The sequence below is a fragment of the Cariama cristata genome, unplaced genomic scaffold (genome assembly GCF_000690535.1).
Source record: "Cariama cristata isolate BGI_N322 unplaced genomic scaffold, ASM69053v1 scaffold2, whole genome shotgun sequence".
Classification (NCBI taxonomy): Eukaryota; Metazoa; Chordata; class Aves; order Cariamiformes; family Cariamidae; genus Cariama; species Cariama cristata.
Window position 1 is genome coordinate 1 of NW_009601836.1, and position 11,711 is coordinate 11,711.

The following is an 11,711-nucleotide window of genomic DNA, read 5'->3' on the forward strand; positions in this document are numbered from 1 at the left end:
CTGCAAGTAGGTGGCCCAGCCCCAGGGAACACCTGGATAGCTTTATCCTATATATATATATATTTTTTTTTTTTCTTGAAGCCATGCACCTATTCATTGCCTGCTCATCACCTCCATTTTCCTGACCGTTTAGACCTAGAGTTTAGTCTTCTCCCCACTGCTGTAACTGTGGCGTACATTGTAATTGTGCTGAAAGGATCTAGGGACGAGCAGGAGCCGAACTGGTCTGCGTTGAGCCAGCACGTGCGAGTGCCTGGTTTCTCCTGCAGAGAGTCTGTAGTTCAAGAGGACAAGCGATGTACCAGGCAGTGCAGGTGTGGTAAAGCATCTGGGTTGGGCTAGGGCAGGGTATTGCTTGGCAAAGGCAGAGCCAGGCAGCTCCTTGCTAGATCACACTGTTAGGCCAAGTTTGCAGCTTGCCTTTCCTACGAGTATTCAGGCTTACAGCCCCCCAAATGCTGCTGTGGTACTTGCACGTAGCGGTGATGGCTTAGCAAGTTTCATTTCCTTTATCCTTTGCAGGATTCAGTATCATTTTGGAGAGTTTGGCAATTATTCCCTTGTGGTAAAGACCCTAAGTACAAGCACGAAAACTGTTTCTTGTGACCTAGTCATCAATGAAGGCCCTATCAACAGCTACCTCCGTATGTAATGCTCTGTTTTCCACTTTCATTCTACAACTTGCATGTCTCCCAGCAGAACCAGCTTCCTAAAAAGCCTGTGCAGCCCCTCATGCTGTGCTGAAGATGTGTCATGGGCTTGCTCCTCTTCCCTCTTGAGCATTTTACCTCCTCATGTTTTATACACCTGTCTCGAGGCCCTGACCAGGATCGGACCTCTTCACATGATATACTGTATGACCACAATCTTTTTTGCAGCAGGGATTAGCCCAGAAAAATCAGTGGGTATGTGTCTGGAGGGAGGTATTTTTGTAGTTAGTTCCTGTTTCCTTGCACGTTTATGTATGTACTCAGCATCCTCCCTCTTCCTCCCTCTGTCTTGCTTCTCTCACAAAATGGGAAACAAATCATACAGTGTTTGGATTTTTGTTTGTTGTCGCGCTTTTAATTTTAAACCTCAAGTCTTGCTTTTTTGTTCGTCTCTTTTCCAGGGCTGTTTCAAACCCTCATCTACGTCTCTTCCATTCTTTTCCTTTACATTAGGTTATTCTTCAGTCCTTCCAGTTTTCCAGCTGTAAAGAAAAATTTTCCATGCTTGCAAACTTGGTGTATTATCCTCTCCCCTGTCTTCTTCATGTTGAGGCTGTTTCTAAATCTCTAGTTTCTTCTTCAGAACATATAGCACATCTCACCATTGCCTTGTGATGCAGTGCAGTTTTACTTTGCCTTTTCTATGCTGAGATGTGAAGTCACTGAGCTGTGCTTTGAAACTAGCCTGCTTTTGGTTTGGATTGTTTTGGGGTTTTGTTGTGGGTTTTTTTTTCCTCTGGGACTCAGGCTGGAGGTAGGTATTACATGGAGAAGGTGGTGTGATGATTGGTGGGTTGGACTTTTTGTCACGTTTGTGTCACGCTTGGCCAAGCCCAGGCTGCCGAATTGTTTTGTTAGATCATTTATAGAGTTGTGTTCTTCTCTCTTTCGTGTAGCTATTCTCTTTGCTTTCCTGGTTTACATGGGGATCCTTGCTATCCTGATTGTCGGACGCCTTTTTATGAAGTAAGTGAACAGTATTGTAATACCTCCTCGCATGTGAAGTGAGGCTGCCAGTTTAAAAAGACGCGTCATAGTGTGGTAGTGCTTCAGTGTCCCACTGTAGCCCTGCTTGCAGATCAGGCTCCCATGTACTAGTTAAGCTGTGGTTGCTGTCCATATGATAATAAATATATGATAATATATGATAATAAATGCAAAGTGATACAACTTGCCTTGAGGGATATCTTGCAGCCTTGTTAGCTTGTGTGTAGAGTGGTTGCTGCAGAGCAGCTGATGCCTGCTGTAAGCTCGCACCCTCCCATGACTTGTTCAGGTCTAACCCTGAACCGGCAATACAAGTTGGTGGGACCTAAGCGTGCGTAGCATATGCAGCCTTCCATCCTGTGTACGGAGTGATGGGAGTCCTCCCTGCCTGTAAACAACCCCAGTATAAAGCCCCCGAACCTGAGCTTATGGTGGTGTAATTACAAAGCTGGACTTAACTGAGGTCCCAGGTACTGGCTGAATCTGGGTATTATGTATGTGAGCTGAGAAAACAGAAATAGGGACTGTCCTAACTTTTGACTTATAGTTTTTGTTATTAAAAAGTTATAACTTTTTTAATAGATTTATAACTTTTGATATCAACTAAACAGTTGATATTAAGATGGAATTGGCTATAAAGTACTTCATGTTTTGTTTTGTGTTTTAAACTGTTACTAATTTTCAGAATTGATCCAGTCAGAAACTGGGTTTACAAGAAACTGAACCCCAGAGAAACTGATCGTCTGATTAATTCTGTGAGTGACCACAGTATCTTTAATTTGCATTCTGTAGTGTTTTCATCTCTGAGGAACACACACTATCCGGACATCTGCAGACTTGTTTATTATTAGTCATCTTCCCCCTGTGCATGTTCCCCTCGGCAAATCTTGTATTGATGTCAGACAGGCAATTTTATGTCAATGCAGAGTGCTAGACCGGGTTTCCACGCAAGTTTAGTGGATTCCCAGCAGAGCCCTTGCAAGTCTTGAACATACAGCTTTGTGCACTTTTAAGTTCCCTTGAAGCAAATTTGTCGGTGACAATACTGTCCCCTTCTGACACAGACAATGTAGGGGAAGGGAAGAAATGCCAGCTTTCGTGTCTGCTTCCAGCACAGTAGGAATTTTAACAGGATCTATAGTTAAGTCAGGGTTTCTTTGGCAGCCTAGAGCTGGCATTTCTGTGTGGGCCATGTTTTGTACTAGAATATAGATAGATCATCAGAGTCTGGGCTTCACATCGAGGAGGTCCAAACATGTCTAGAATCAAAAGACTTGGGAGCAGAGCTCCGCAGAAATTCTTGTAGTTGTTCATCTCCATAGCTGTGTTACAGTGATGTCTGCTCTTTATGCTGTCACTGGGGCTGATCAGAGCGATTTAGGGAACTCAACTGGAAAGAAGCCACTCCTGCATTTAAAAGGATTCATCTTCTGCTGGTTTAGCTCTCTAAACAGTCTCTCTGTGGTGTCAGACAAGTGCTGATGGGATGGGATGGATCTTGTTTGAGAGACAGGAACTGGATCTGCTCAGCTCTCTTGTAAAGCAGCACTCACAGTGATGGCAAGTCTGTGGCGGATTTGGACTGGACCCAGCTCTCACGAGTCTCAAACACAGGCTCTTTTCACTGCATTGTTGTTTCCGCCCTGGTCAAAGGTGGAGTGTGGAGCATCTGCAAATATTATTGCAATATGGTGGAGCCATGAAGGGGTTAGAAGTAGCAAGTGGGGAAATAGAAGGAAGAGAAAGATGGGGGGAACAAAGACAAACACAGTATATGAAAGTTTGCAGTTTGCTGACCTCTGTTCCCCAGGCAGCTGACTTGTCCTTCCTGTGTCTGGTTTGTTCCCGAAGGAGCTCGGGTCCCCGAACACAACAGACTCCGTTAGCGGTGATCCCACCCCGCATTTGTGGAGCACAGCCTCTCGGCAGCGGCTGCGTTCCCTGGACACGTTCCGAGGGTGAGCGTAAGACCTTGCTCAAAAGCAGCTTTTCCAAGGGGAATGAGATTTTTCCAATGGCAGTTTGACGGTGTATGGAAATATATAGCAGATGGATGGTTCAAGGGGGTCTGTTTTACTTGGAAAATGATCAAGGTTTTAATTCTTGGATTTTTTGAAACACTTTGCAGTTGATCTAGTTTGAGGAAACATTAAAGCTGTGGCAGAGGGTGGAAAAGAACAACGTATGTTCAGTGCGAAAACGCTATGTGCAGGAGCTTACTTTGGTTCACCGCCACCCATGATCTTTGAAACGCTGCTTCCTGGTTGGCAAAGCTGGAAACTTTGTACATAATCTTGCTTTAAAAATAAATTAAACCAGGTCTCACAGTTAAAAATGTCGTAATGGGGGTAAATATTAACTTTGTGTTGATACATATGTATTTCATCAACATGTGATACTTTGCGTGTGTTTTTGTTGTTGTCTTCTTAGGCTCGCTCTCATAATTATGGTGTTTGTTAACTATGGAGGAGGAAAATACTGGTTCTTCAAACATGAGAGTTGGAATGGTAAAGTACAATTGAGACAGTTAATCTGGGTTTTAACTGCAGCAGTATCTAGCTATGGTTAGCACTGCAGCTGCTGCAGCGAGCTGTTGCTCCGCTGAAGGCTGGGATGCTGTGCCGGTTTGTCTCAGCTGGGTATGTGGCCTGTTAGGTTAACGGGCAAAGCAGCGTATAGTCCTGCTCGTCACACAGCAACGGGGTGGTTTCAGACCACAGCCTGTCTGTAACCTTTTCATTTTTGACTTTTCTGTGTTGTTTAATGACCACAGTCAAGCTGATGGTGCTCGATGCTGTACAAACATAATGACTTGTTTGCAAGCTGGGGTGGAAAGGGTCGGGCATCGTGCTGCCCTCATGGAGAATAGCAAGGATCCCATCCCTGAAATCTTTCCCAAGACACAGCAATCAGTTCTGACCTTGTTTTTGAAGAATGGTAAAAGCAGTGAAGCAAGATGATTAGCACTTTTAAGGTTACGTTTATAATGTGTTTTAGATTTTGGGGCATCAAGTAATTGCAAGCAGCCTGCAATTCCTCTGGAAACTCAACAATGATGTTAAAATTTAGGGAAGGTTTGAGGTAAACAATGTGTTCCTTCCTGTTTCTCTGTAGGATTAACAGTGGCAGATCTGGTGTTTCCATGGTAAGTCTTCCTGAAGTGTAGGTTTTGTGTCAAGTAATTCTTTATGTTAAGGGTTGCAAGGAGAACAGTGCATGCACCTTGTCTCCATGTGGAAATGTATTTGGAGGGGTGAATTTCATTGCAAGGAGAACAGTGTGTGCACCTTGTCTCTATGTGGAAATGTATTTGGAGGGGTGAATTTGTGTTAAACGGTTGATAGGAATCTGCCCCTCCAGATAACAGCGTCATCCTTACCAACCAGTAGAAGAGCTGCCCCACATCCTCCTGCCCCCCACACAACATCAGTGGGAAGCCCAGGGTTACCCTGCCAGTGGAAGTGTGCTATCCCTGAGGAGCTCATCCCCACGCTACTGTGTTGAAGGCTGTCAGTCTGGGAAGATTCAAAGCTGGGCTGATGGGTACCCAGAGATAAAATAGCCAAGGGAATTTTGGATTAAGCTGATCCTTCTATAACCAGAGAATGGTCTTACGGGGAGGCAATTATCCCATCTGCCCCCAGCATGCTTCTCTTAAGTTACCCACCGGTTGTGGTTACTCTTGGGGATGGGAGCTGGACTTGCACTGTGAACCTAATCTAGAGGGGAGGAGCGGGTCAGTTCTGAATTTGAATCATAGATATGCAACTTGGGTTTTACTGCTCTGAAGATGCTCGTTTAATTTTGGGTAATGGAGTTTTTTGGTAGCATATGTATTGCTGCAAAAAGGCCAGAATGCAATTACTTCCCTGAACTTTATTGCCTGAACTGACCACTGAAAGAGAGGGAAAGGTCCCATAGGGCAAGCTCAGCTGTCTGGGAATTCCTTGCAATCAGAGGAAATAAAGTTGTCCAATTTCACTGAATGCATGCATTTCTGTTGGGCCAGTGCAGGCTACTCTGTTACCTTTAATGTTTGCTGTCATGCACATGTGTGATGAGACATCCGTCAGCTCCATTTCCCATCTGCTCTGCTCTCCAGGTTTGTGTTCATCATGGGGACATCGATATCGTTGTCACTGAGCTCCATGCTGAGGTGGGGAAGTTCCAAGCGGAAGGTGCTTGGGAAAATCCTCTGGAGGAGTTTTCTGCTAATCCTGCTAGGAATCATAGTTGTGAATCCCAATTACTGCCTTGGACCATGTGAGTGGAACTTGCTCTTTTCCTTGTTCTTCTGCAAACTGTTGTTCCTGCCCCCTTGGCTGGGCTGTTGAGAAAAGAGTGGCAGCCTTGCTGTGCTGACCAGTTGCACAGGGGCAGTTGGATGGTATCCTGTGGAGTGCTGTTCAGTTCTGCACTGATGCAGTTCTCTCTGTTTGACCCCTGTGCCGACCACTGTTTATCGTCTTAGCGGTGACTTTCCCAGGGTTATGATTTACAGAAAGTGGGGTGGCAGAGTGGAGGTGTCCCTTGTACCTGCAGGTGCAGTTGGTCTCGGCTCTCCCTGGAGAAGGGTAGCTTTCGTATTTACAAATAGCCCATGTCTGCGCCTCTTCCACATTGCTTGCATGTTTTCCAGTGTCCTGGGATAGTCTGCGTATTCCTGGGGTGCTCCAGAGGCTGGGATTCACGTACCTGGTGGTTGCTGCTCTCGAACTCCTGTTTACAAGAGCTGGGGCTGAGAGTGGGACCTTGGTGAGTTATGTGGGGAGATGACAAGTGATACTGGAGTAGGGTTTGGGAGCTTTTGCTCTGGTTTGGGCACAAAGAACACATGAGAAATGATGAGAAAACATGTAGTATCTTACCTGATGTGTAGTGTGGTGTGACCTGGCAAAAATTTGGGGGAACTTGCACCTTTCGGTGTCCCAGTCTGCATTTTATCACATCTAGCTTTGCTGTATCTGAGGATTTCACCGATCCATTCAGATGGTGCTTAGAAGCAGGCATTCCCAGGCACTTTTGATGACTTTCCACCACCAAGGGACCCGAGGGACAGGCATCTCTATGCTGAGTCCTGTGGCCTGTGTTTTGTCCAGTTAATTCTGGCAGTGTTTTTTCACAGCAGGGGAAAGTAATACTGCTTTTTGGCCTTTCTGGAGTCTGTTTTCCCAAAAGGCTTTTGTTCTGCTCATGAATCAAAATTCCTTTTGACATTTTCCAAGCTAAAAAACATTGTGGGCTTTTGTTTTGGTTTGTTTCTCCCTCTCCCCCAAGTAACTACATGTCTGGAAATCATTTGTGAAGATGAAAGGTCTGCTGGTAGAACCCAGTTTTGTAACGTATCGGGGGGCCTGCCTGCCAGGAAGTACAGGATGTCCCCGAGGGCATGGTTTTTACTTGCCAGCTAATAGCCCGCTCCCTCCATCTCATGCAGGAGACGCGATGTCCCGCTCTGCAGGATATTCTCCCGTACTGGCCACAGTGGATTTTCATTCTGGTGTTGGAAGTGATTTGGCTCTGCCTGACCTTTTTGTTACCAGTGCCAGGTTGTCCCAGGTAAGACTGTGCACTCAGACTACTTTCTGTGGGGCATCAGGTTGTTTTCCTTCTAGAGTGGAAAAGACATTTTATTAGCAGTAGAGAAAGAATGAAGAGAAGAGCTTCTAGGCCAGTGGGGTTAAGGGAAGCATTCATCACGTGAAAAAACTGTCTTTACTTTGGTACTAAAGTATAAGGTGTTATAAAAGTGACATCATTGTTCCTTTCTATCTAAAGAAGAGGATTAAAATCTGCCTGAGGTCTGTGTACAGCGATATATGATCATCGCAATGTCATCCCTGTCTCTTATCTTTGCCCCTTTAAAGGGCCGGCACCTGCAGAGCTGGTGGAGCAGCCAGCTGGGTAGCCAAGGCTGAACTGAAGCATTGCTTTAGGCTCCTGGCACTGCCGGTCCCCTCACAACGCAGCTGCTCGTGGCACTGCGATGATCAAAACAGGGTAGCCACCAGCCAGCTGTCACGGAGGACCCGTGTTTTGTGTGCCTCTGGCCAGGGAAACATTTAACATTTAGTGTGCTGGGCCAGTGGACCAGCTACTATTCAGATAGAGTCTACCAACACTTTGTGCCATAACCTGATCGCTTCTGTCCTAGGGGCTATCTTGGTCCTGGAGGCATTGGAGACTTTGGGAGCTATCCCAACTGCACTGGAGGAGCGGCTGGTTATATTGATCGTTTGCTTCTTGGAGAAAAGCATATATATCAGCATCCCTCTTCAAGTGTAAGGAGTTTTTGGTTTGCCATATGAAGCCGCAGGCGAGCACTGAACGTAGCTGTCAGGAGGGGCTTGGGAATGATACGTGCAGGGGATGGAAGGGAAAGGAGGATGGTTGCTCAGGCGCTCCGTAACAACCATTTTCTCTCTAAGGTGATTTACCAAACAACGATGCCATATGATCCTGAAGGGATCCTGGGGACCATAAATACTATTTTTATGGCATTTCTGGGACTGCAGGTACCTCTTTTCTTTTTGGCTGTGTGATATAATGGGAAGATTTGAGGGAATCTTGGAAGTGGGGAGGCAACTTGGTTTCTTTATTTAAGGCTGAGACTGGTTCCGAGAAAACCTTTTCCAGAGCAATGCTTTCAGGCTGATTTAGCCTGAGGTGAGTGTCAGAGAAGTGGAATCTAACCTGGCAGTAGCTTGCATTAGATAAACCAAGACATTTTCTCAGTTTTTGTAAGGGATGGACACAAGAAGTTTGCAAAATATCCACCCGGAAACTTTGCTTGTTTTAAGGTTGGGCTTACACTGGGAGTAGGCTGGCTCTGCATGTTGGAAAATAGGGCCAAGAGATGCAGAGACCTCCCAGCCTCATTTTAAACCTTCAGTTTTAAAGGTCACAGCTGCACATGTTCCCCATCATTGCCAATTTTCCGCTTGACATGCGGTGTTACCCGTCTTGCAAAGGTGCTATGGGTGGGCTCACCTTCCCAGACACGAGGGGGGGGCAGGGGTTCACATTAGTCTTGGTGACATCAAAAGCCCACAGCTCACCACCGTGTTTAAAACAGGGTATCATGACGCTTTTTGGTGCAGTTCTAGTTAGTCATTGCTGGCTCTTCTGTCTGTGCAGCAGCTGTTAACCAAACTGAAACTCTTGTGCCGGGAAAAGAATTCTTACTGAATTTAACACTGGGTAAAAATTGATGGGGAATCTCTGCAGGGCAGAGCTTGAAACAGAAGTGTGACACTGAGGAACGAGTCATCAGGACACATTTCTTAGCAGTGTGCGAAAAGGGGTGCGTGCTGCGAGCAGGCCAGGGTGCAACGTGGCGCTGGGGAGAAGCTGTTGGGGCTGGCTGGGGAGTCAACGTGGCCTTCTTCCTTTGTGCAAGCCTTCCTGAGGGAGATGGAGCTCGACTCGCGTCGTGTTAACCTAACAAAGCTGCTTGTCCCCTTCCTCACTGTTAACGTAGTAGGGAAGGGAGAAAAGGTGCATCTCTATTGCTGAGTGGGTTGCATTTACATATTTTCCCCATCCATGTCCATTCTTTGCGAAGAGTTTCCATTCTGAGCCTTTCAGCCACTTAGTTGACATAAATCCTATTCATGTTCTCTGTCTTAGCACAGGTAGCCGGTGGCAAATGTATCTGGCTCTTGAAATGTAGTTACATTTATGGGCATTAATTCATTTTTTCTATTTTTGTGTTAGGCAGGAAAAATTATCTTGTTCTACAAAAACCAGCACAAACAAATTATGGGTCGGTTCGTCATATGGAGCATAGTAATGGTAAGTCACGATAGTTACGTAGCTCTTTAATAGACATGTATTTTTACACAATGCAAACTTTGTATTTCTGAAACGTGTTGCAGTGGTTATATGAACATCAGCAACTTTCTATTTCAGGGAATTATTTCTGCTATCTTGACAAAATGTTCTAAAGAAGAAGGGTTTATTCCTATAAACAAGAATTTATGGTAAGCAAAGAGATACAACTTCTAGTATGATTTTGTTAAAGTACTATTTTACCTTGGAGAATGTTTCACCTTTCTTATACTGAGATCTGTCTGCATCACATAGTTCTCTAAATAATCTTTCTACTGAAAATGTGTGCAGGTCACTATCGTACGTGACAACTATGAGCTGCTTTGCCTTCATCCTCTTACTGCTGATATATTACCTTGTGGATGTCAAGAGACTGTGGTCAGGTGCTCCATTTTTCTACCCAGGTCAGTAAAATCATGGCAGGAAATGTATTCCTTCCAATTCTTTCTGCACCAATACTGTCTTTAAAAGAGTTGGGATTTAGAATGAGGTAACCTGAAGGATGCCAGAACAATTAACTTGCGCTGAATCTTTGCATAGAACTGGGACACTCGAGACCAGATTATTTAGGAGAGAGGGACTGTCAAAGTCTTTAAATGAGGGCTGGAAGCTGCTATTGCCCAATGACTGTTCTCAGTTTGGTCTTGACTTAAGGTCCCAGGGAACAGCTGCCTAGTACCAAGCAAAATACCACAGCTGGTTCATAGTTGGTTTTGGAAAGGACTGTTGAGGCTTGGGTAACCTAATGGGAAACTCAAAGGCCTGTCAGCAGAGTAATACCACTTCTGAAGATGTGGAAGACAAAATCCCCTGGGCAGCTGTGTAGGTTCTGTCTCTGTGTTTTTAGATAAGCGTGTCTCCCAAAGCATCCCGCTGTGGTTTTAACCACACCGGGCTCGTGACAAACATGTGAGTACAGACTGCAAACCCACAGCAGAGGGAACCTTTCAGCAGCTTTGGTGTCTGGACAGGAAAACGAGTAGGGTGACAGCATGGTATCATATCTCTTACCAGAAATCCCAGAGCTTTGAAGGGCAGTCAGCATTGGTTTGTAAAGACAATAGATCTGACCAAACTGGTTGGCACTTCGCCACCCCGAAGACAATAACTCCGATTATTCTCCTTGTCAATAAAATTGCAGGATACTGATTTGGTTGTATTTTCAATTTAGCATACAGATTGTCTGTATTTCTTTTCAGTAACGTTCTGGGGGAGAGAACCCCTCAGACTGCATTTGAAAACACGTGTGTGTAGCGTCTTTGGGGCAAGTAACATTAGCTGTTGTCATTAGCTGTTGTTGTCTCGGTGCCACTGTTTCATAAGCCTGGCATGCCTCAGCCTGCTTGCTCCGAAGCTCATACCTGCTCTTTCAGATGGCATGACCTGTGCTTACTTTCAGGAATGAACTCAATCCTGGTCTACATTGGACACGAAGTGTTTGAAAACTATTTCCCTTTTAAGTGGAAGATGCAAGACAGTCAATCCCACGCTGAGCATCTGACTCAAAACCTCACTGCGACAACTCTTTGGGTCATAATATCATATTTACTTTACAGAAGAAGGATATTCTGGAAAATCTGATAGAGGTGGTCAAGGTGTAGCAGGCCTAGATTCTGATGGGGCAAGTGCATAAGGTGGATTAGCCTGAAATATTGCCACTCGTGCTAGGCTGTATTACCTAAAAGGGATAAGAGTTCAAGTTTACAGTGCCATGGAAGTTGTCATCAAAACTTTTATGTGACTTAAGGGATGGTATTTTCCTATTTAGCAAAAACTTACTAGTCTGCTGCAGTTGCTCTCTTTGTTTTCTATATTTTGTAAATATTTTACTGATCTCCCTCCTTCATATAGAGAAGCTGAACACATTGCAACAATTGGGCAGTCAAAGACAGCCTGATGGTGCTTACAAAAGGAACTGCAAGGGATCTGGGTGGTGACTGGAAGGGGTTGTCAGAATGGGACTGCGGTAACAGTCCTTTCATCTGACAAGGCACCCACCCCGTAACTCGGGTGCTCTGGGGTTGGTATACACCCTTGGCACCCGCCGCACGCCTGCGCCCTGCTGGCTACTGGCCCACGTTTCCTTTGGCCATCTTTTTGACTCGGGAGCGCCGGCAGCATCCTCAGCCCTGCACTTGGGTCGGCGGGGCAGTCGCTGTCTGGGAAAGCTCAGGGGCACCTCTG

The 11,711-nt window shown here is 45.5% G+C and overlaps 1 protein-coding gene across 1 annotated transcript; it reads left to right on the forward strand.

Annotated features, from left to right (window-relative positions):
* Positions 1–480: 480 nt before the first annotated feature.
* On the forward strand, positions 481–11,345 carry HGSNAT (heparan-alpha-glucosaminide N-acetyltransferase; the record flags this gene model as incomplete). The annotated part of the gene is made up of 15 exons (XM_009710591.1): positions 481–644; positions 1,607–1,676; positions 2,383–2,452; positions 3,549–3,655; positions 4,128–4,204; positions 4,812–4,842; positions 5,800–5,960; positions 6,337–6,452; positions 7,135–7,256; positions 7,852–7,978; positions 8,126–8,212; positions 9,414–9,491; positions 9,609–9,679; positions 9,819–9,931; positions 10,927–11,345. Coding segments are annotated over 15 exons (1,576 nt in total), but the record flags the coding sequence as incomplete, so codon positions are not given.
* Between the last annotated feature and the right edge of the window lie 366 nt (positions 11,346–11,711).